Source organism: Festucalex cinctus, chromosome 4, assembly GCF_051991245.1.
Source record: "Festucalex cinctus isolate MCC-2025b chromosome 4, RoL_Fcin_1.0, whole genome shotgun sequence".
In the NCBI taxonomy this organism is placed as follows: domain Eukaryota; kingdom Metazoa; phylum Chordata; class Actinopteri; order Syngnathiformes; family Syngnathidae; genus Festucalex; species Festucalex cinctus.
In genome coordinates this window covers 9943793-9969054 of record NC_135414.1, presented here as the reverse complement: position 1 = coordinate 9969054, position 25262 = coordinate 9943793, and the positions used below count along the sequence as shown (strand labels likewise).

General features: G+C 40.7%; 1 protein-coding gene and 6 non-coding genes across 8 annotated transcripts in view; 6 read left to right on the top strand and 1 right to left on the bottom strand.

The window, feature by feature from the left end:
* pla2r1 (phospholipase A2 receptor 1) overlaps positions 1-25262 on the bottom strand; it is a 77531-nt gene that overhangs the window by 51839 nt on the left and 430 nt on the right. The window contains exons 2-18 of one of the 2 annotated variants that reach the window (XM_077518728.1): positions 24069-24449; positions 23812-23985; positions 23462-23626; positions 22335-22448; positions 21586-21735; positions 19973-20161; positions 19738-19901; positions 18861-18974; positions 14667-14779; positions 14428-14597; positions 13624-13835; positions 12993-13138; positions 12792-12876; positions 12555-12690; positions 12454-12489; positions 10944-11104; positions 10528-10592 (exon numbers count right to left, since the gene is read on the bottom strand). In XM_077518728.1, coding sequence (XP_077374854.1) covers positions 10528-10592; positions 10944-11104; positions 12454-12489; positions 12555-12690; positions 12792-12876; positions 12993-13138; positions 13624-13835; positions 14428-14597; positions 14667-14779; positions 18861-18974; positions 19738-19901; positions 19973-20161; positions 21586-21735; positions 22335-22448; positions 23462-23626; positions 23812-23985; positions 24069-24449 — 2575 coding nt within the window. Of the gene's footprint in view, positions 1-10527; positions 10593-10943; positions 11105-12453; positions 12490-12554; positions 12691-12791; positions 12877-12992; positions 13139-13623; positions 13836-14427; positions 14598-14666; positions 14780-18860; positions 18975-19737; positions 19902-19972; positions 20162-21585; positions 21736-22334; positions 22449-23461; positions 23627-23811; positions 23986-24068; positions 24473-25262 lie in introns of both variants that reach the window. The other variant, XM_077518729.1, reaches the window with a different exon arrangement.
* Positions 100-172, top strand: trnaf-gaa (transfer RNA phenylalanine (anticodon GAA)). Its single transcript has one exon. It is a non-coding gene; the product is annotated as a tRNA-Phe (tRNA).
* trnaf-gaa (transfer RNA phenylalanine (anticodon GAA)) lies at positions 409-481 on the top strand. The gene has a single exon. It is a non-coding gene; the product is annotated as a tRNA-Phe (tRNA).
* Positions 2407-2479, top strand: trnaf-gaa (transfer RNA phenylalanine (anticodon GAA)). The gene has a single exon. It is a non-coding gene; the product is annotated as a tRNA-Phe (tRNA).
* Positions 2731-2803, top strand: trnaf-gaa (transfer RNA phenylalanine (anticodon GAA)). Its single transcript has one exon. It is a non-coding gene; the product is annotated as a tRNA-Phe (tRNA).
* On the top strand, positions 4366-4439 carry trnaf-gaa (transfer RNA phenylalanine (anticodon GAA)). Its single transcript has one exon. It is a non-coding gene; the product is annotated as a tRNA-Phe (tRNA).
* trnaf-gaa (transfer RNA phenylalanine (anticodon GAA)) lies at positions 4907-4979 on the top strand. Its single transcript has one exon. It is a non-coding gene; the product is annotated as a tRNA-Phe (tRNA).

Sequence of the window (25262 nt, the reverse complement as noted above, 5' to 3'; positions counted from 1 at the left end):
TCTACTTGAACCAAAACTATTTTCTGGAATAGACTCGAGCCAATCCAGCCTGTTCCAACCGTTTCTTGAGTGAGCCACTCAGAAAAACAAGACTCAGAAGCCGAAATAGCTCGGTTGGGAGAGCGTTAGACTGAAGATCTAAAGGTCTCTGGTTCAATCCCGGGTTTCTGCAATTTAAAGCAGTGTTTTCGCACAAACTCCAGTTCTGTGCGAAGCCATTTGAACGCTTTTTCCATCAAGTTTCATCTCAAAATACAAGTCAGGTCTTCTTCCTCACATGAAAGAGAATTCAGCTCAATAAGAGACTGACAGTCTACTTGAACCAAAACTATTTTCTGGAAAAATACTGCAAATCCAACCTGTTCTAACCGTTTGTTGAGTGAGCCACTCTGGACAACACATACACAAGCCGAAATAGCTCAGTTGGGAGAGCGTTAGACTGAAGATCTAAAGGTCCCTGGTTCAATCCCGGGTTTCGGCAGTTTAAAGCAGTATTCTTTTTCCTTGAACCTAAAGAATGACCTGTAATAAGCAGTTCCAACCCTTTGTTGAGTGAGCCAATCTCAACAATTAGGCTAGTTTTGTGAGCCGAAATAACTCAGTTGGGAGAGTGTGAGACTGAAAATCTGAAAGTCCCTCTTTCAATTCAGGGTTTCGGCAATTTAAAACAGTGTCTTCGCACAAACTTCAGGTCTTTGCGAAGCCATTTGAACGCTTATTCCATCAAGTTTCATCTCAAAATACAAGTCAGGTCTTCTTCCTCACATGAAAGAGAATTCAGCTCAATAAGAGACTGACAGTCTACTTGAACCGGGTTTCGGCAATTTAAAACTAGGGGTGGGACTCTCTGACATGAGGCCGATTCGATATGTATCTCGATACACAAGTTGCGATTCGATTGAAAAACGATTATCTTTCAGAACAGAACGGTTCGATACGGTTCGATTAAGTTTGGGAATGATACAATTTACGATTCGATACGATTAATTTCAATATTCAAAACTTATAGTGACATTTGTTGCTTGTAAACAATCTTAAAACACCACAAATTTTTACAATATCTACAAATGTGTTAAAAAAGAACAACAACAATGTCTTCTATATTTTTATATATTGAATCAATTATTTAAATGGACCGGAACAAAGGGCTGGGCGATATGACTGAAAAATGTATCAGTTTCAATATTTATTAGTTGTTATTGACAGTTATAATTGTTTTTTGTTTTTTTGTTTTTTAATTCAAAATCAGAATCAGGAAAACAAAAGGCTGATAATTCAATTTGAAATATAAATATTTAACCTTTAAAAAGACACCAACACAATTAAACAGAATATGTCCACATTGTGAAGTATTTCAGAAACATAAATTTGAGACATGAAATAAACCTACCATCCAGCCAAAAGAAATATGAAGCCACCTTATGGAACAATAAATCTATCAAACACATTTTAACAACTTAACTCTTTGACCGCCATAAACGTTTAATGACGTTCAGTATAAACCTAGAATTGGCCGCCATAGACGTTAATTGACGTCTACTATGTTTTTTTATGGAAACGGGTGGAGGAAAGCCTTGGGCAGCTGTGCTCCAAGTATCAAGCCGATCGGGTTACTATAATGAGTATTCCTGGCCACTAGATGGCTGTGATGAGTCTTTTGGACAAGATCGGGTAGGAGACAACAGTAGAAGAAGAGAGGCGGAGCTAGAGTGTTGAGGGGAGAGAATGGCTAACTTGGCAAAGGGAGTCAAAAAGGCTACAGATGGCAATCAGCTCACGCTTGATCCTTATTTTCAAAGCTCAAAAGCATCGACCAGTGCTCAAGAGCACAGAGATGACGGAGTTAAGTCATAGTTGAAGCGGTGACGCGGCCGTTTCGACCACGTCCGAAGGCCCCACCGGCTAGCGATGCTAATAACGTCCTAAGGCCGCACCGGCTAGCGATGCTAACACCGGAGAAAAGTGGTGCACAACTGAGCACGTCTGCACAGATGACGTTTCATCGGACGATGACGAGTACTATGGGTCCGATGTAAGACAGTCTTGGACAGTCTTCCAAAGAACGTGAAGGTAAGCGCTAACATGCTAAGAGATTGCTAGTAAGATTACTTTACTAACTTTTCGGCGATCTGCTAGCAGCGTGTGTAAATGTGCTGATATACACTAGAACATCGCTGTGAGCACGATCTATAAAACATACATTCACGTTTGTATAGGTAATAGATGTTCATCAAGTTTAATGTCTATATACGAGTAAGGTCTTCTTCCTCACTAGAAAGACAATTCAGCTCAATAAGAGACTGATAGTCTACTTGAACCAAAACTATTTTCTGGAATAGACTCGAGCCAATCCAGCCTGTTCCAACCGTTTGTTGAGTGAGGCACTCAGAACAACAAGTCTGAGAAGCTGAAATAGCTCAGTTGGGAAAGCGTTAGACTGAAGATCTAAAGGTCCCTGTTTCAATCCCGGGTTTCGGCAATTTAAAGCAGTGTTTTCGCACAAACTTCAGGTCTGTGCGAAGCAGTTTGAATGCTTCTTCCATCAAGTTTCATCTCAAAATACTCATCAGGTCTTCTTCCTCACATGAAAGAGAATTCAGCTCAATCACAGACTGACAGTCTTCTTGAACCAAAACTATTTCCTGGAAAAAAAAAAAAAAAAAAAAGACTGCCAATCCAACCTGTTCTAACCATTTGTTGAGTGAGCCACTCTGGCCAACAAGCATGCAAGCCAAAATAGCTCAGTTGGGAGAGCGTTAGACTGAAGACGTGAAGGTCCCTGGTTCAATTCTGGGTTTCGGCAAATTAAAGCAGTATTCTTTTTCCTTGAACCTAAAGTATGACCTGTAATAAGCAGTTCCAACCCTTTGTTGAGTGAGCCACTCAGAATATTAACCCCGGGTTTACACCGGTTGCGTGTGCGGTGCGGCACGGTGCGTCTTGACTGTGTGCTCCGGACGCGTCAATTTTTTGGCCAATCCGCACAGCTGCGGTCCGGCAGCTCCGTCGCCGACCACTTCCCATGTGGCATTAAAAACAACGACAAACACACAGAAAGTCTGTGCTCAACAGAGAAGCAGAAAGAGAGGTGGACTTTTATTATTTTGTGGCTTTCTACCTCCAATATAAACCTCTCCTCGTCCATGTTCGCTGGTGTCTAAACCGTGAATGAGCACCTCGCACGTTAAGTCCAGGCCCGTCAACGCCCACATCACGTTTTGCTAGCATGCTTGCGAAATAGGAACTAGCGAGTGTTTTATCTTGAAAGGTAACCGGAAATTTATTTTGAAACTGCATCGGTCTTCCTGTCCCGCTCGATGTGTTTTGTGCTAGCTTGCCATTTGCCGCAGCTGAGACGCAGTTGACACGCAACGCACACGCAAGCGGTGTAAACTACACCATTCGAATGAATGGAATCTAATTGCTTGCGTCGCCGGAACGCACCGCAACTGCACCGCAACCGCATCCGGTGTAAATCCCGGGTTATGTCTCACAAGCTGAAATATCTCAGTTGGGAGAGCGCTAGACTAAAGATCTGAGGGTCTCTGGTTCAATCCCGGGTTTTGGCAATTTAAACCGATGTTTTTTTTTTTCTTTAACCGAAAGTATTATTTCTCAAAAGCTCACCGTTCCAACCGTTTGTTGAGTGAGCCTATCAAAATAATTAGACTAGTTTTCTGAGCTGAAATAGCTGAGTTTGGTTGAGAGCGTTAGACTGAACAGCTAAAGGTCCCTGGTTCAATTCCGGGTTTCGACAATTTTAAGCAGCGTTTTCGCACAAACTTCAGGTCTGTGCGAAGCTTTTTGAGTGCTTCTTTCATCAAGTTTCATGTCTGTATACTAGTTTGTTCTTCTTCCTCACAAGAAAGACAATTCAGCTCAATAATAGTCTGACATTCTACTTTAACCTAATGTCCATCCATTTTCTTGACCGCTTATTCCTCACAAGGGTCGCGGGGGCTGCTGGCGCCTATCTCAGCTGGCTCTGGGCAGTAGGCAGGGGACAACCAGGACTGGTTGCCAGCAAATCGCAGGGCACACAGAGACGAACAACCATCCACACTCACACGCACACCAAGTGACAATTCGGAGCGCCCAATTAACCTGCCATGCATGTCTTTGGAATGTGGGAGGAGACCGGAGTACCCGGAGTAGACCCACGCGGGCACAGGGAGAACATGCAAACTCCACCCAGGAAGGCCGGAGCCTGGACTCAAACCAGAGTCCTCAGAACTGGGAGGCGGACATGGTAACTACTCGACCACCGTGCCGCGCTTAACCTAAAGTATTTTCTGTAATAGACTCATTCCAATCCCTGTTCCAACCGCTTGTTGAGTGAGCCACTCAGAACAGCAAGGCTGACAAGCTGAAAGTAGCTCAGTTGGGAGAGTATTAGACTGAAGATCTAAAGGTTCCTGGTTCAATCCCGGGGTTCAGCAATTTGAAGCAGTATTCTTTTTCCTTTAACCAAAAGTATGAGCCCCCATAATCCATCCTGTTCCAACCCTTTGTTGAGTAAGCCACTCAGAACAACAAGTCTCACAAGCCTCAATAGCTCAGTTGGGAGAGCGCTAGACTGAAGATCTGAAGGTCCCTCTTTCAGTCCTGTGTTTCGGCAATTTAAAGTATTATTTTTCCTTTAACCTAAAGTATTAACAATAAAAATCCAACCTGTTCCAACCCTTTGTTGAGCGAGCCTGTCAGAATAGGAAGGCTCGTGATCTGAAACATCTGAGTTGGGAGAGCGTTAAGACTGAAGATCGGAAGGTCCCTGGCTCAATCCCAGGTTTTGGCAATTTAAACCGGTGTCCTTTTTCCTTTAACCGAAAGTATTCATAAGCTCACCAATACCCGTTCCAACCGTTTGTTGAGTGAGCCTATCACAACAATTAGGCTATCTTTGAGAGCTGAAACAGCTCAGTTGGGAGAGTGTTAGACTGAAAATCTAAAGTCCCGTGGTTCAATTCTGGGTTTCGGCAATATAAAGCAGTGTTTTTGCACAAACTTCAGGTCTGTGCGAAGCCAATTGAACACTTCTTCCATCAAGTTGTCGTGTTTCTGTCTAATATTAACACCACTGAGCAGACCAGCCTTGCATTGCACACATTGCCGCCTTTATTTCTCTTTCTCTTCCTCTTCCTGCGTACACACGTCACGTTCCATTACGTCATCACGTAACAAACGTACATTCAGGCATGCCATACACTACATCCCTCCTTTTCTTAGATTATATTTTATCAACATATATTCAACAATTACTATCTTCCTCAATACTCTTATCCAAGTGACAGTAACAAACGTTCTGTTTTAAATTTAAACCAAAATTCTATTTAAACCAAAATTCTATCACTTTTTTTTTCCAGTCAAACATTTGTTAAACAAACTTTTTTTTTTTTTCCATACATCACAAACATAACCTACTGGCGGGGGTGGACTTCCCTGCCAGGAAAGACACGCGCCGGAGTTTATTCTGCTCCATCATGGCACCGTCTGTCTAAATGAAAGTCCATGAGATGCGTGGGCAACCTCTTGTTTCTCTGAGGTCTAGTGTTCTGTTGAGGATCTTCGTTTGGTGCTATTTGTGCAGGTTGACCAGCCACGCTTTCTCCAGTGATGTTGATTGGCACCAATGTCTCTTTTTCAGGCTGAACCCACAGCTTCACGAATGACACGTGCTGTATCATTTTCTTGCCCTCTTTTTCTAGAGTGACTGATTGTCCTTTCCTTTCCACCACAGTGTAAGGTTCACGTTCAAACGGTGTTGAAAGTTTGTTCCGTTTTTGTTGCCGAAGCAGGACTGTCTCCTTTCGTCACAGCACTTTGTTTCACTCTCCTGACTTTATCTGCATGTATGCGTCCCTTCTCCTTCTTCTCAGCATCAATGATGCGGACATCAGCATCCTCCAAACGATGTGGACGTTCATGCATGGCCAGTTCAGGAAGTTTGGTCCTGATTTGTCAATTGAATAGCAACTCTGCTGGGCTGTGTCCCATGACACAGTGGGGTGTGTTGCGATAGGCCATGAGGAAGACTTGCAACTCATTTCGCCAGTCTTTCCCTTCCACGTGGGCAGCTCGTATGGCCTTACAAAGCGTCCTGTTCTGTCTTTCAACCTCGCCGTTTGCCTGTGGCCAATAAGGTGTGGCTTTCCGGTGTGAAATGCCATTTTCTTGCCGGTACATTTCAAACTCTTTTGACAGAAACGGTGTATCGTTGTCAGTCACTACCATCTCTGGAATGTCATGAATCGCGAACGAGTGTCTCAAGCACTTGATAATGTTTCCAGCGGTGGGGTTTCGGAGGATTTCAACACTCACCCATCTGGAGTAGTAGTCGGCCAGCACTAGTAGATGATCACCTGAGGGAAATGGTCCACACATGTCAATCGCTAGTGTCTGCCATGGCTCAGGTGGGAGTTCTGTTCTCGTGATTGGAACATCCTGTGAATTGCAACTGTTAAGTTGACATGCATGACACGACCTGACCAATTCCTCTGCTTCTCGGTCAATACCGGGCCACCACACTTTAGTTCTCAGTCTTTGTTTAGTTTTGACTATACCTTGATGACCTTTGTGTGCCAGCATCAGCGTTCTGCGTCTCGCTGCCTGGGGAATAACAATCCGAGTCCCTCTTAGCACAATTTTCCCTACATTGGTCAGTTCATTTTTTACAACTTTGTAAGCAGCCTCACATTTGCTCCAGTCACCCGTTCTGATACACCTTCTCAAAGCAGTCAAAGTGAGGTCTTCTGCTGAAAGATCTTCCATTTGCCGTGGAGAGAATGCACATGGAACTGCATTTTCGGCCACATAGTAGACATGATCCTCCATAGTACCTTTCTATACTGGCACGTGGCTTTCTATACGTGACAATGAATCTGCTGCGTTCTCTGTACCTGGCTTGTACACAACTTTGAAACGATATGGTTGTAGACGTAAAGCCCATCTTTCGATCCTTGCTGGAGGTTTGGATTTTGGTGAGTAGATGGTCTCAAGAGGCTTATGGTCTGTGACCATAACAAAATCTTTTCCATAGAGAAATAGATGAAATTTCTCACAAGCCCACACAATGGAAAGAGCTTCTCTCTCCGTCTGCGAATAGCGACGTTCCACATCAGACGAGGCTCTGCTGGCGTAATAAACTGGCTTACGGGTTCCATCGTTTTGTTTTTGGTTCAATATTGCCCCTAGTCCAACGGGACTAGCATCCACAATCACATGTGTCTCAGCATCTTGTTTGTAATATGCCATAACATGTGAACTTGGCAGCTGTCTTTTTAATTCTACAAATACTGTTTCCTGGTCAGACTCCCATGCCCATTTGCAGGATTGTCTTGTGAGGCTTCTCAATGGTTTTGCCATCGTCGCCAAATTGGGAATGAACCTGCCACAGTAGTTGACGAGTCCCAGGAAACTTCTGACTTCTGTCGCATTTGTTGGACGACGTGTGTTTTCCACAGCTTTCATTTTGGATTGGGCCGCTCCAATACCATTTTTGGACAGCACGTTGTCCATGAATTCAAGCTGTGACATTCTAAATTGGCACTTTTTCCTGTTAACTGTCAGGCCTCTTCCCTGCAGCCCCTGCATGACTTGGTGTAGTCTCTCATCGTGCTGTTGTGTGGTTTCTCCTGAAACAATGATGTCATCCGCTATGTTGTGAACTCCTGGGATGCAATGTAACACATGTCCAATGATGTGTTGGTACATCTCTGGTGCACATGAAATCCCGAACATTAGTCTTTTGTAGCGCCACAACCCTGTGTGTGAGATAAAGGTGATGATCACTCTTGATTCGGGCTCCAACTCAATTTTATGAAATCCCCATCTTAGATCCAACTTGGAAAATACTGTGGATCCATTCATGTCCTCCAGTATTTCATCTATGACAGGAATGGGGTGTCTTTCTCTCACTATAGCTTCATTTACTCTGCGCATATCTACACACAGTCTTGGTTCTTTGCTGCCACGATCCACTACAACTAATGGTGAGACCCGTGGCGTTGGCCCACTCACTTTTTCAATTACATCCATTTCTTCAAGTTCCTTGAGTTTCTCTTCTACTTGTTTTCTCACACTGAATGGTAACCTGCGGACAGGCTGTGCCACTGGCTTTACACTGGTATCTACATGTACCTGGAGCTGAAAATCTTTCAGTTTTCCTAAGCCTTGAAAACAGTCTTTATATTTTTCCTCTATTTCTGCAGTGAATACTCCCGTGTCTTTTTGTTGGAGGGTGTTCACATGTTCGATTGGACCTATGTGCAGAAGTCCAAGCTTTACAGCAGTTTCTCTCCCAAGCACACAAATACGTGCTTCTTTGATCACTTGTATTTTCGGCGTAATGTGTTTGATGTACATTTATCAATCACTTGGTCACGAATAAAATCCTCTTTATTGTCCCCAAATTCGCACGTTAATGCAAGCTTCTTTAATCTGCTCACAAAACTGTCCATTGACTCTTCTTGTGTTTGTTCTGCTTGTCTAAACACATGTCTCTCATAGGGTATATTTTTCTGAGGTGCAAAACATTCATTTAATTTAGTTACTGCACCTTCAAAATCAGCTTCATCTCCCGTGTTCTCGAGCGTGAAGAAAATGTCCTGCACTTCCGCTCCCGCCAAATGTAGCAGTAATGCTCTTTTCTGTGCAGCATCGCGGACTCCCGTTGCGGTTAAGTAGAGTTTAAAACTACTTATCCACTTCTGCCATCGAACTCCAACGCTGGCCGAGTCGCACAGTACATCGAAGGGAGCAACCGCTGGTAGACTGAGCGCCATTTCTTTCTCCTCGTCGTCTTCTCCTCCTCTTTGTTAGGTTGCACGCGCGGTTACGGTGCGTAACAACTCCTCAACGACGACGGGTCTTTTCGGTCACTTTTACTCACTTCAAATTAACTCCTCGTCGCCAATTGTAGTGTTTCTGTCTAATATTAACACTGAGCAGACCAGTCTTGCATTTCACACATTGCCGCCTTTATTTCTCTTTCTCTTCCTCTTCCTGCGTACACACGTCACGTTCCATTACGTCATCACGTAACAAACGTACATTCAGGCATGCCATACACTACACAAGTTTCATGTCCATATACTAGTAAGGTCTTCTTTCTCACTAGAAAGACAATTCAGCTCAATAATAGACTGATAGTCTACTTGTACCTAAAGTATTTTCTGTAATAGACTCATGCCAATCCAACCTGTTCCAACCGTTTGTTGAGTGAGCCACTCAGAACAACAAGTCTCACAAGCCGAAATAGCTCACTTGGGAGAGCACTAGACTGAAGGTCCCTGTTTCAATTCAGGGTTTCAGCAATTAAAAGCAGTGTTTTCGCACAAACTTCAGGTCTGTGCAAAGCCATTTGAACACTTCTTCCATCAAGTTTAATGTCCATATACTTGTAAGGTCTTCTTCCTCACTAGAAAGACAATTCAGCTCAATAATAGACTGGTAGTCTACTTGAACCTAAAGTATTTTCTGTAATATACTCATGTGAATCCAACCTGTTCCAACCGTTTGTTGAATGAGCCACTCAGAACAACAAGTCTCACAAGCCGAAATAGCTCCGTCCTCAAGTGCCGGAATTGTTTAGGTTATGGATATTTCCCTGCTCCAACGCAGCTGATTCCAATCAACAGGGTCGAAAAACATTTGGTCTCAGAAAAATATCTCTTACGCGTCACTAGTTGGTCCAGAATGCGGCTGCTCGCTTTTTAACCGGATCACATAAATTTGATCATATTTCAATCCTCCGTTCCCTTCACTGGCTCTCTCTGCACCTTCGTATTGATTTAAAAAATTCTTATGGTTGTTTTTAAGTGTCTTCATTGTTTGGCATCTTACTTGGCTGATATGCTGGTGCCATATTTTCCACCTCTTTCTCTGAGAGAGGCGGGTCAGGCTCTTCTGATTCTTCTTACGTAAAAGAAATAGTAAGTTGAGAGTTGATCTGGCTTTTTCATTTACCACACCGAGACTATGGAACAATCTCCTTCAGACCATCAGGTACATCAGTTCACTTCCCGTTTGTTACTGTTTTAATATGTTATTGTTTTTACTAACTTTATTTTTAATGTTTAATTTTCTGTGCCTTTTATTGTTTTTTATTTTTATTGTTTTGTTTTTTGCCTATTGTGTGCCTTTTTCTTTATTTGTGTACAGCAGGGGTGGCGAGATCCGGTCCTCGAGGGCCGCAGTCCTGCAGGTTTTGGATATTTCCCTTCTTCAACGCAGCTGATTCATGATCAGCTCATCAGCAAGCTCTGCAGAAGCCTGCTAACGAGCCTGTTGATTGGAATCAGCTGCACTTCGAGTAGGGAAATCTATAAAACCTGTAGGACTCCGGCCCTCGAGGACCGCAGTTTGCCACGCCTGGTGTACAGCATCTTGGTCGACTTATAAATACAGTAAAGTTGGATTTGATTTTCGTTTCCTTCTGATATAATTAGAATATGGTGTAAGCGCATGTCATAGAAATGCAACAATGCATGGTTGAGCATTTCAAAGACACACACACATACACACACACACCTGACCTCCTCTCCACGCTGGTCAATGGAAAGACCAATCCACCAGTCAGTGGGGCCTAGGGAGAGCTGAGGAGAGACACAAAGAGAAAAATGTCAAACAAACTACATCCATTTGTCACTCTTCTTGGCCTTTATATTACATTCTTCCAATTGCCTAGTTTTCTGCCTATCAGAGGTGGCAAAAGTACCCACACTCTGGACTTAGGCAGAAGTATATCTACTTGTAAAAACAAACGTCAAGTCAAAGTAAAAGTCAAAGTAATGATTTAACCTTTTTGTACTAACTGAAATGTACAAAAGTAAAAAGTAAAAAAGATTTTTTGTACACATTTTTGCCTCGCTAGTAACACTAGTGTGCACAGAAATGAATTCTACCAATGAATTATGTGCAATTTAAAAACCAAAAACACAACAAACCCGCCGCAAACGCTCCTTAACAAAGTTCAGCTCCTCTCTAGAATGAATGGAAAGCAGGTAAGCTCCCATCATCTGACAGGCAAAAGAGACGGCGTCCCAATTGAAGGGCTGCTTGGCCACCAGGTACTCAGCTCCACGATAAAATACCCACGGCTCGCTCTCTGTGGGACAAAAAGTTGGGGATATTCGACATAAAAATATAAGGGTTAACCTAAAATGCACAATATTTGACTTACAAGGACTTACAAGTTCTAGATCATTTTGTATTTAGGCTCCAGTACTGTGGAGGTAAGTCCTACCTGTTGTTATTATTAGAGTGGCTACCTCTGTACAAATGCTAACTCTCAACTTAAAGACCCTTTAACAGGGGTGACCAAACTACGGCCCATGGGCCATTTGCGGCCCGCCGTCCATTTTTTAGTGGCCCGCGACATATGCTAAAAATGGCATTTGACTCAGTTCAAATAAAATAAAAACAAAAATGTTTGGAGATGGTCAACGTAAGAATGGAGGGTGTCAAAAAACACAGGTGCTAAAAGGTTATTTTAGTTGGTTAAAACTAACGAAAAAACAAAAATTCAAAAAACAATTTTGTTAATGAAATAAAATAAAAACGAAGACAGCTTTTTTAAAAAAGAAAACTAACTAAAACTACATGTTATGTTTACAAAACTAACTAAAATAAAACTAACTATAATTATAGCAAAAATGTCCTTCGTTTTAGTCTTTGGTAATTAATTTAATGCATGAGCCTTGGGTAATGATTTTAAATGTGATTTTTAGTAGATTCATTTTGATATAAACCGGAATAATGAATAAAAAACTAACAGAACCACCGTGAAAACCAATTAAAATGAACTAAATAAAAATAAAAAATAAACTCAAAACAAAATAAAAACTAAATGAAAAATTCCCAAACTATAATAACCCTACTGCCAAATTACAAATAAATTGGTTTATATACTGTAGCATTTTTCTAAATATGCAAAAGCACAAATAAATTATTTGTACAATTTTTAGGACTTTTTTAAGAATTTCTCTTCATAACATTATGTGGCCCTTGTGTCCTTCGGATTTTCTGTACGTGGCCCTCAAATGAAAAAGTGAATTCCAAATTGGTTTTGGAATACATTAGAAAAGTTTGTAGATAATTGATCAACTCTGAGGTACTAAATTGTGGAGATGTTAGGCAGTATCTTATTTTTAAATGACTTGGTCAGAACCATCAAAAAGCACAAAATGGGTCACAATACTGCCTACAGGTTAACTTAGGGCTGGGCAAACTCAGTCCTTGAGGGCCGGAGTCCTGTGGGTTTTTGTTGTTTCCCTTCTCCTACACAGCTGATATGTGATCAGCTCATCAGCAAGATCTGCATAAGCCTGATAGATCCTGTCGATTGGAATCAGCTTGTGTTGGAAGAGGGAAACCTCCAAAAACTGCAGGACTCCGGCCCTCAAGGTAACTTAACTGTTGTTTAAAATGAATAATAAATAAAAACAATGCACTTACGCTCAGTGTACCAGTAGGGTTTTTTCAGTTGATCTCCTAAAATATGAATACATATTGGTAATGAATTGAATTCCACCGTCTTTTTGGGTAATGACTTTTACCTCGGGACAGCTTACAGATCCACTCATGTTTGCTTTCACACGGCCGCGGCATGAGGCTGTTGGGGAGGTCACTGTACACCGCGCAGTCCCTCCTGTCATCCTCATCATTTTTATCCTCGATGAAGGAGGTCATCACCTGCATAAAAACAATCAAAATACAGTACATTGACCAGCTTGTGTGAAGTGCCCTAAGAATGCATCTTTTTATATTTTGGAGGATATTCCAATGGCACTTACAGGAGACCCATCAGACCATTTCCAAGCTCCTGGATGTTCAGGATCTCTTTTATTGAAGCCAACCCAGAGCCAGCGACCCTCTGTTCTGAAAAGGAGGAGCAGAATGCTAAGTCTGATTATGTGTCCAGCATACCAAATTCATTTGCATTTTATGTCATAATCCTGCAAAAAAACATTCGGCAATTATGAGCCCATACCAACCCGTCAAACATGGTACTGAGGAGTTGCTTGACAAACACCTGCTCCTCATAGTGACGGAAACTGGCCAACTGGGCCCCGAGAGCCTGGCAAAAGTAATCTGCTTCCACCCAGGAACGTTTCATGAGCACTTTTTCATCATGGAATACCTAAAAGAAAAATGCTTATTTTAAATTTAGCATACATTCATAAGGTTTCTGTGAAATCAAAATAAATACAAAAATTCATAACATGCCACTGATCTTTGAATGTCATCAGCAGGTCGGCACAGAGATATAGAGAGACTGGAAGAGTCACAGAAAGGCAGAAATTCTTGGAAATTTTAATAAATCAAACACCTGTTGGGAATTTTGCCATTAAGCTCCTTGTTTGAGAGCAAAAAACTGTGAAAAAAGTACTAAATACAGAGAGAATGAAAAAGTCACAGAAAGATATACAAGTGGACATTCTCAGTTTAAGTGCATTTTAGGTTCACCCTGAGCCAAATATCACAATAAATTTGTGATATTTGGCTCAGTGGTATTTGACACTCAGCTTTCCCACACAGCCGTATCAAGGGCCCATAGAAAACATTTTTGAGAGTGACGCATGTTTAAAAAAAATAAAAAAATAAAAAATAAATCAATAATCATACTTTAAAACAGTAGAGAAGACCAGCCTGTGATTCCCATCCTGGAGGACAGGCGCTGAAGGCATCAATGGGGGCTTCAGGTAGCAGCTGGACGTCCTGGTAGCTGCTGATGCTCTGCTTACACACTGACAAGGCCTTGTGGGAATTGCAGTCTTTCACCTCCCAGTGACCCAGAGCAGATCCACCGGACATCGCAACACAACCGTTGGCACTGACTAAAATGGGAAAGAGTAAGTAAGTAAATTAATTTTACTCACAGTGTACATTTTTGAATAGTCAGACATTTATAAATTACAGAAACACACAATTTTTCATTTTAAAATTAATATAAGAAAAAACTTCCATCCATCCCTCCATCCATCCCTCCATCCGTCCATCCATCCCTCCATCCATCCATCCATCCATCCATCCCTCCGTCCGTCCATCCATCCATCCTATCATAATTAGAAGAAAAATAAATTCGGAGGTCATCTGCACACAAGTGATACAAGAGATACCTTCACATTTGCAGAAATGCTCTGTGACCTATCAAACGCAAAAAGGATGGGCCCTAAGCTTGACCCTTGAGGGATACCACAATAAAGGGGGACACTGACTTAGGTGGGCCAACAAAAATGAAAAAGATCTTTTTGATTCCCAACCTATCTATGTGGACATGATGATAAATGATGTCAAACGAGGAAACCAGGATTGAATATTTGAACACAGAAAGAGGAAGGAAACACAATAAAGCAGAGCCCCCCCCCCCCCCCCCCCCCCCCAATAAAAAAAAACAAAAAATCAGTTTCTATGTTATGTACGATATACCTGGCTGGTGTTTGTTCCAATTTGTGAAGGTGAGGGGCAAAGAGGAGCCATTGTGATTAAGCCATCTGTATTCTCCCCACTCCCCGGTTTCTATGAGGCCAATCCAATAAGACGTGCTGCTGTTGGCACCATTAGCACTGAGCAAACTGTTGACAAACGCTTGCTCAAACCTTTTGGAGAGATATGAAAATGGTGAAACAACCATAATAATAATCTTTAAAATGAAAGCAAAGTAGTACCTGTTTTCCACAGTAAGTAGAGGTGCATTGCAGTAATAGCCGCTCTGTGCATCATTATGCGTCTGCTCATGCTTGGTGATGGTGTAACAGGAGTGACCGTGACGCTTCCAACCCTGCAACAGAAACAAACATCCACTCTATTATTCTAGTTTACATTTTAAAATTTGGTACCTGGGGCTTCAGTTGGGACTTAATCCATTCTCAAATCAGTCCAATAATACAATCTCTTAATAGTGCTACAATTACGTCACAGTCATAATCATACCTAAAAAACATGTTGGTTATTAAATGTTGTAATGTATTTGGATTACTGCAAACAGTTGGCTCTTGGCTGAAACAAGTTTTGCTCTGACCAACCAGTCAGAGGACAGAAAAATGCTCATGTTATTCAGGGTCAGATCTCTGGCCACTGATCTACTGCGTGACGTCACTCCCGCGGCAATTTGAAAGCACGCACAGATTTTTTTTTTTCTTCACTCACTCATTCACACACGTAAGTTTCTGTGAGTGAGTGAGTGAAAAAATAATAATAATCCGTGCGTGCTTTCAAACTGCCGCGGGAGTGACATCACCTGGTCCCGTTTGTGACACGCCACCCCCCCGCTCTGCGATTGGCTGGAGGATTGTCTTTCCACTGAAACGTCCCACTGTTTACAAAACAAACACAAAATGGCAAAATACAGGCTGGGGGGTGGGGGTTTAGGGCAAAATCACCACAAAAGATTAACATAAACACAGATGTGTAGACTGAGAGAAAGTTAAAGTGTGTACATCCTGTATTTCAAAAGTGCATTTTCCTGAGTGAATCCGGCAGACAGCTCCTTTAAATACATGTATAAATTATATGCTTAATGATGTTTACAGGAGGAAATTTACACTGTATATTTTTTTATTTAAAGAATTATTCCTTTAATTCAACAAAACATGCCTCTGCCAAATCTAATATTGGGGTCTAACAGGAACTGAGCGATAAAAGAAAAAGGGGGTGTTCAAAGCACACATACCGTCCACTCATTAAAAAATAGTGACCACCCCGCCAACCACGCCCCCATCCCCGGCCTTATACTAAGAGCCTACAAGCTGTATATCTATTCTGTATGTATACGTATAGTTTATACAGTAGTCTGCTCGCGAGATGGGAAAGGTAAGATGGCCGCCCTGTGGCTACAACGGCTTGCACGGGCGTGTATGGTGCTATTGGCTATTCAGTAATATATGCAGTGGCTCTGGCCCTGTGAGGATGAATCTGGAAACTGATTGGCTGGAGGAACAGTCCCATTGCTAATATAGTTCAAGTTACAGTCAGTACTACCGATTCTGGAGGCCTTCGGAAGAATAGATTGACATGGGAACGTAAAAATCCTGGACAAAAAATATAAATCACCAACACACACATACACTGGAAGCAGAGTAGTCAGGCCAAAACTCCTGCTAGGTAGTTTTAACAAGTGGTGTGAATTTGTCAACATCGTGACCTATCACATTTATTGCCCTTTCAAGTTCTCTCAAACTGGAAGTCAGGAGGAATTTAAAGAGAAACCCAGTGCTGACGCTGAACAAAAGAAATAGTTCCCTTTTTTTGCCCTGATATGATTCATATTAATCAGAAAAATACACAGAAAGAAACCTTGCACATTCGGAATTGTGTAAAAAGCCAGAGGTGGCCAAAGAACTTTCACTCTGTACAAGTTTCCAATACAGATACTTTGTTTAAAAAAAAAAATCCCCTGGTAAAAGTAGAAGTACTGAATATACTCCAATGAGTTAAGTAAATCCATCCATCCATTGTCTGAAACACTTACTCCTAACAAGGGTCACGGTGGGTGCTGGAGCCGATCTCAGCTGGCTTTGGGCAGTAGGGGGGTACACCGTGAACTGGTTGCCAGCCAATTGCAGGGCACACAGAGACGAACAACCATCCACATTCACAAGCACACCTAGGGACAATTCGGAGCGCCCAATTAACCTGCCAAGCATGTCTTTGGAATGTGGGAGGTAACTGGAGTACCCGGAAAAGACCCACGCAGGCACGGGGAGAACATACAAAATCCACTCAGCAAGCGAGCCTGGACTCGAACCCGAGTCCTCAATGCTGGCCGGTGGACGTGCTAACCAGTCATCTACCGTGCCACCCTAGGTGAGTTAAAAAAAAAAAAAAAAAAGTACAGACTCGGACGTAAAAATTATGTGAATTAAATGCAATACTGTGCCTGTTTTGAGAATTGGACAGACTCACGGAGACCAGCCGTTTGATTTGATTTGTTTGGTAAGTTCTACTATAAATACAGACAAAGCAGCAACACCATGCATCTAGAATGCAATCTTCAATCTATGTTACATTAATTACTGTATCCAGTAATTAAATTATTCAACAAAAGCAAACCACCTTCACAGAAGGCTCATCAATAGTAATAGTCCAGTCTAAATAATATGTTAGCACAAAGTGATGTGACGTCAGACAAATAATTTTGCCATTTGCACTATACTGTGATTGGCTGGCAACCGGTTCAGGGTGTACCCCGCCTACTGCCCAAAGCCAGCTGAGATAGGCTCCAGCACTCCCCGCGACTCTTGTGAGGAATAAGCGGTCAAGAAAATGGATGGATGGATGGATGGATAGATGGATGGATGGATGGATGGATGGATGGATGGATGGATGGATGGATGGATGGATGGATGGATGGATGGATTTGCACTATAAAGCCATTGGCTCACTTTTTAGTCTTTATGCATAATAATAAATCTTGGAAAAGTAGACTAAGTAGCTGCATTGCAAGAAAATCTAGAAAAGAAAAAAAAGACATAGGCCTACTGTTTGTAGTGCTTTGCATTCATCTTGTGCCATCTATTTACAATTACTAATTTGTTGGGACAATAACTTGTGACTTTTCGCTATTTGAGGCCACGCTCAACCCGCAACGAATATCTGCACTGTTTATAAATATAGGGAATAAAAGTAAAAAAATAAATAAACATCAGAAACATGAATACTCATGTAAATCAAAGATCTATTTAAGTACGGTACCAAATAATTGTACTTGGTTACTTCCCACCACTAACGGATGCGCAGACAAAGAAGAATGGTTTAAAAAAAAAAAAAAAAAAAAAAAAAAAAAAAAACGGTCAGGGCATTATCAGTGGCTGCGTCATTCGATCGTATTGTGCACCGTACGGTGTTGTCGTGTTTCGGTGTGATGACTCAGCGGCCGGATATTCATGTCAACAGAGTCAAGGAGCAACACGAATGCCAGAAATGACGTCATAATTCCAGTGAATCAGCTCCATTGTGCTTTTGACTGGCAGCTTACTCAAAAGTGGAACCGCCAGTGTCATGACACAGCAAGAACAGCTCTGTCTGAAACCTTTCTTGTCCGAATGTTGGAGGATATTGACACAATAAAGAGACTTTACATATTTACATCCTCACATTTTTTGACCAATTCAAACCTTTCCAAGTCTCACATTCTACATGTTAACATTTAAACAATTCAGTCATTACAGTTTAGCGTCACCGTTTCAGGGTTTACGCGCAGTTTATTTATTTATTTATTTTTACAGAAATTGTATTGTCTTTTATTATTATTCTGCAACTTTCCACACTCCAAGAATTTAAACAACCCTATATACACTTATCACAGTAAAATTTGCAAATGTAATATATACCTCATTAATCTACATTTCTTGACTAATTCAAACCATTTCAATTTCAAAAGATTTACCAATTTTAGGACATCTGGGCTATCATGTTCCTCAGTAGAACAATTCCTACATTCACCTAATTTCATACTTTACTAGTAAAATTTCAAATTTCTACAATAAAATTCCCAAATGTAAGACCTATTGTACATATCTACCACATTTCTTCATTTCATAGACTCAAACCATTCCAACTTAAAACCCCTTGGGAACTATGTCATTCCCAAAATTCACAAATCTCTATAATAAAATTCCCAAAATTGAGAGATATATTACGCCTTCTGCCACAATTCTTGATCAATTCAAACCATTCCAACTTCAGGTTACATTCTACATTCCAACAATTCCCTCCATGCCACAGCATTTCAGTTCAGCTATTCGGCATCTGCATTCAGCATGCACAGAAATTGCTTTCTTTACTTACAGGATGTATATATATAAAAAAAAAAAAAGTACATATTTTAATTTATGTGCATGTACTGTATGTCCATGTTTCACCTCAGGGCAGCCTTCGTCCCAATTTCCGAGTTCATCAAGCGATGTCTGATATTTCTTCTTTCTGCACACAGCAGGAAGTTGCTCGTCACATGAAACCAAAAGCCAGGCACCTTCCTGTGAAAATGAAGTTAAACACACTTTATTTAGTGTGCCAACAAGATGAAAAAAATACTCTGTTTTAAATGACATAGTTAGAGAGGTATACTGTACTAAAAAAATAAAAAATAAAAAATAAAAATGTTAGGGATATTCGGCAGAATCCAATATTGTACGTGTAGCAGGTGTTTAAAGGTTTGTAATTACCAGACCAGCTATGCTTATTTCTGTTGGCCTGTCTATGGGGTTTGTATTGGCTGTTAGCATTATTAAGCTGGTGGACTTTTATCAGACCAAATTATATGTTTTTTGGTGTTTAAATATACAATGTTGAATTCTATTTTATGTGTCAGTTTTACTGTCAATTCAATTGGAAGTGGCAAACAAAAAGGTTGAAACAAGCTTGCACACATGTTTGAAGAACTGTGCAAGGAAAGGAGTTTTCTTTCCATTTCTTCAAAGTGATGTTATATGATCGTCTCCCATTTGTTGACAGGAAGAAATTGAGAACAGGTGCAAAGGATTACTTTCAAAAGTATGTTTTAACAAGCTTAGGTTTGTTTTAATATATTTAAATGTGTTTAAAGCATGTAGAAGGGTAAAACTATGTGTTTTGGATTTTTTTTTTTTTTTATGGTATCTATCGCAGATTCCAAATATTTCTAGGTGTACATACTTTCCATTGGACATCATCAATATACATTTGGGTGGATTTATGATGCAATCTTTAAGTATTCATTCCACTTATTGAATGTTCATCTGATGAATTTTTGTTGCCCACCTTCCTGTCAGCCTTGGCACAGAGGGTGGCACCAGTGAGGTTGTGAGGAGGCTGATACTGGTGCCACATTGTGAGAGTCACCGGTGAGCCGTCTGACCACTCTACAGTTGCAGATGAAGCCTGTTTCCGGAGACCGATCCACATTGCTGAAGTCTCACTAGAATCTGCAAGACATAACATTCAGACACCCCATTTGCTGAAGCTAATATCACAATCCTGCATTAAAATCTCTTACAGTTAGCCAGAAGTCTGTGCAGCATCTCCACTTCCGAGAGAGAGTGAAGGCTGGTGAGGTTGGCACCACGAGAGAGGCATGCCTGAGAAGACGCCTCCCAACTTCTTGCAGGATCCAGGATCTGGTAGCAGAAACCGTTATGAGGCAGCCAGCCTTCATCGCACACTGTATGGACATACTGCCAGTTCTCTGGACAGGAGGACAAGAGAGCCTGAATCAGAAGGGAACACTTCGGGACGTTTGTGAACCTCTGGGCACTATGGTGGACATTTGTGTCCACCTTGCTCCCTGTTTTTCCACCATCTTAGCTGGGTTAAAGCAATAACTAATTCACCTCTTTTGTTGTTTTGTGCTCATTAAAAGCTCATTAAAATATCTGATATGAAAACATTGCTCCAGGCACCATCTAGTGGCATCTTGGTACCAAGAAACTATATTGAAGTGAGGGGAGAAGCTTTATTTAGTTAAGCCTCACCCATGTCTAATAGAAAAAGTGTTTGGCTGTCATCTTGTGGCATCAATAGCGAAACATTCACAAATTTTTGGCTAATCACGGCAAGGCTCTGTTCCTGTCCCCAGCGAATAGGGGGAGGTTAACTGTACTGCACGACGTGTAAATACATTAGAATTTCCATCCATCCATCCATTTTCTTGACCGCTTATTCCTCACAAGGGTCGCAGGGGGTGCTGGCGCCTATCTCAGCTGGCTCTGGGCAGTAGGCGGGGGACACCCTGGACTGGTTGCCAGCCAATCGCAGGGCACACAGAGACGAACAACCATCCACACTCACAAGCACAACTAGGGCCAATTTGGAGCACCCAATGAACCTGCCATGCATGTCTTTAGAATGTGTGAGGAGACCGGAGTACCCGGAGAAGACCCACACAGGCATGGGGAGAACATGCAAACTCTACCCAGGAAGGCCGGAGCCTGGACTCGAACCGGAGTTCTCAGTACTGGGAGGCGGCGTGCTAACCAGTCACCCACCGTGCCGCCCACATTGGAATTTAAAGGCTTAAAAAACAAAAATTGAATACTGGTAGATAATTTTTTTATACCGAAATATGAAAAATGTACAATATCTATGTGTGACCAAAAATATCCCCAAACAAGCTGAAAGTGTTGTAAAATTGAACAGAACAAAAACAACAGGGCTGGAGTGAAAATATTCCACATACTTTTACACGCTACATTTATATTTTAGGATTAAATAATGCTGCCGTCCTTGCAGCTGTGCAGGTGGCGAAAAAAAAATAAATAAATCTGTATGGACTGTGTCTGTGTATGTCCAAAAATGGCAGCGAACAAGCTGGAATTGTAGTAAAATCCAACCAGACAAATTCACTGCAAACTTTTTGTTTTGGTTTTGCTGCCACTGACTCCATAAAAAGGAAAGTCAGAGGTCTATTCTACAGGTGCAAAGCAGCTGACCAGACCAGCAACGACCGCAGCTAAAAAAATTAAATAAATCTTGGATGTGATATTCTTCTTCATTCCTCATGCTGTCTACAGTATGTGATATGTGACACCAACGAACGACAGGAGAGCAAATCCTTTTGTGTTTTTAACATTCTTAGCCAATAAAGATGATTCTGATTCTGTTGTTTCTCACCGAGTGGCTCGGCTCTGTGAGTGTCATTGGGCGTCTTCTTGCAGATGTAAGGCAGAGCAGATTCACACGAAAGACTCTGCCAGAGTCCGTCAGGGCCAGAGTTGTACACTCCACACTGTCTGTTGTCCTCCAGAGGGCTGGCCGGCAGCGCTGATGGAAATACAAAAGGGAAGAACCCATTCTGTTGTCGGAATACGGAATAACACATATGTTATTCTGCACCAAAATTGTTTTTCTTATTATCATTCCACTGCTCTACTCCTTCCACACTTCTTCACCGATTTAAACCATTCCAACTTCAACATATTCACCTCATTCAGGACATCTGGGAAGCTATTTTCCATATTCCCAACATTCCTCCTTTTCAAAATATTCCCCTAAAAAAAATTCCCATTTCAACGAATGGAGCCATGTTCCATATTAAGTCAGACTTCCTTCCTACAACTCACTTGTAAAGAATGAAATTAATGTGGAAAATTGTGGTTGAATGCTGAAGATAACTGAATTGATGAAATATAGAATGTGACAACTGAAATTGGTTGTGAAATGTGGAAGGAGGAAGACTAAATATGTAAAATGTCTTTTAACTGAGGAATTTTAATTGTCAAAATATGTGGAATATGATGAAATGTTGTAAACATGTCTTGAATTTGGAATGGTTTAAAAGTTCCAATGGTTGGATTGGTGGAAAAATGATCCCACCACAAAAATAGACATTAGCCAATTTCATATCAACAAATTAATCATACCTGTGGTGAAATTAACCAACGACAGAGGTGCGCCATCTGACCACTGCCACCCCCGACCATCCTTCAAGTGGTTCAGCCCGATCCACACCATTGCTCCAACACTATCCATCCGATCTAACACAAGAACCACATAGCGAGTTGGTGAGCTAGCTTTCCTTCTAATTTACGTGCAAAAGTAGTATAAATAAATAAATAATTTTGTACAATTTTGTCTTCCTTGTAGTTGCTGCAACACTTTCCTGTATCACTGACATATAGTAATTATGCTCTGTAAGACTCAGCAGAAATGGAATCAAGCTAATTGCTTTAAAAATGCGTAGATATAAGGTATGCTCACCTATTTATTTTTTATTTTTTCAATGTATTCAACCTTAAGCTTAAGCTTTACTGTACTTTAATTTATTTAATTCAATCTCCGGTGTAATAACCTTATTTATTGATTGATTGAATTTTTATTTTTTAATGTATTTTTATTATTATTATTATTATTATTAATTCAAACTCTGGTGTAATAACCTTATTTATTGATTGATTGATTGAATTATTTTTTATTTTATTATCTATTCTTATTGCCGCTGGACATGTAAATTTCCCAGAGGGAGCCATCCCAAAGGGATCAATAAAGTCAAGTCTAAGTCTAAGTCTAAGTCTAAGTCTAAGTCTAAGTCTAAGTCTAAGTCTAAGTCTAAGTCTACTCTTGGTCAAAAACTGTAAAATAGAAAAAACTTATTGACAACTCTGTCAGTAACTGTAATTAGAGTAATGATAAAAATAAATTAGCATTCAAATAAAATAAAACTTAGTTATCTATTAATGATTTATTCAGCAATATTTTTGGAATAAATAAAAATTTTTTTCGAGTGCCTGAGTATCTGTAAGAGGGTAGCGCCAAATTCCAATATTGTACATGGCATATACAGTAAGTACTTTATTAAACAAAAGTGTACCGTTGATGGGTGGGTGAGCTGGTCAAATCAAATTATATGATGTTTATATTGCATTTCTTGAAAACAAAATATTTTCACTTAGTCAATTTTCAATTCTGGAATGACCCATATACAGTTCATGCACAGCATACATTAATATTTGGCCCTGATTCCTATCAGTATCTTCAAGCAGATTCATACCTCTGATGTACCTGTGCTCTGCCAAGCTGGTGATGCTGAGCAGATTTCCACCCTGAGCCTGACATGTCAGCATCGCTTGACTCCAGGTGAGGATGGTGTACAGGTTGAACTGGTAGCAAGCACGAAGCTCATGGTTCGACTCCCAGAAGTGCTCGCACCTGTAATCTAGCATGGAACACTTATATTAAAAACAGTCCTGTTTGATATCCATCTTAAAGTCTACATACCCGTGAAACAAAAAAGTGCACAACTGTGTGCTAATAGTAATAGCAATGACATGATACATGGTTGGGGGTGCTTGGGATAGACATACATGACAAACAGCTTATCGTGCAGGTGTAAGCATTTACCATGCACCGGGCAGAACCCCCACTTTTCAGCCTCATCATATTTAGTGGTGGTCGAGCACCATGGAAGATGATCCTCGCGGCCCTCAGTGGTGCACTCCGAGTACCATTTGTTGTTGTATTTAAAGGGCAACGCACAGGGCATGCCGTGTGCATTTCCCAACAAAGTGTGGATATCTGCAAAGACACCGTATGTAATAAACCAAATGACAAAAGGCTCATTTGTGTCTACCGGGACATTTATTTATTTATTTATTTACCTTCATATGGATTCGAGCAGGGCCCCTCTCTCGCCGTATTGTACCTTTTCCACTCATGATTTGAGTTTCTTTTTACCACCACCAAATTCCCAGCGACAGCCACTTTCCACCGGGACGCCCCGTACAGCACATTTCCATGGCAGCGCCACCACAGCACGGGTAGGTCCATGTCACACTGAAATGTTCCGAGGGGCTGCGCCGGGTCAGACATGTTGAGGCCCAGGCACGTGCTGGTGCCCGCGTTGAATAGACGATGGTGGGAGACCCACTTCCACAGCATGCGGCGCGTGGGATGGCGACAGTCCCGGAGCACCAGGTTGGATTGTTCCACTGTTACACAGCGCTGAAGAAGGTTGCTCTCCAAGATGAAAAGACCCTTTCCTACACACAAGATAGATGACAAACTATTTGTGTGTCAAGAAGTTATCAAAACATGTATATAATTGACAGGAAGAATTCATTTACTTTTATACCAAAGAAAATGTCAGTCTGTACTCATTGATTTCATTACATAATAATAACAATAATAATAATAATAATAATAATAATAATAATAATAATAATAATAATAATAATAATAATAATAATAAATATAGCCAATCCAAGCTGGCTATATATATATATATATATATATATAAGTAAAGGGTTGAACGAGTACTTTTGCCATAGTATTTTACAAAATACATTAAAATACATGTTAACATGTTTTTTATATATAAAAATGCATTGGTCCTATACACCAATACAAACAAGAAAATGTTAAAAGTTTGGTCAATTTAAATTAACTTGTGTAACTAATATATGATACTGTAAACTGATTTAAAAAATTCTAGTACTTTTTTTATTTTTATTTTTTTTACTTTTACTTCAGTAAATGTGTAAGATTTATACTTGTCCTTTTACCACTACTTTTACTTTCTAGCATTTGTACGTCTCAAGCACAGAGTGCGAGTACTTTTACTACATCTAATGTCTGAATAATATACAATACAAACATGAAAATATATGTGATCGTTTGTAAAGTAAAATACCCGAGATTAAAACAAATAGCCTAAGTTAAGAGTAATTACAGTACTTTAAAATAAACAAAAGTACAGTAATTATATCATTTTGTGTTTTTTACTCATATAAACGATTTGTAGCGATGCTTCTGCTTTTACCAGATTATTTTTGTACACAAGTATTTTTTTTCTT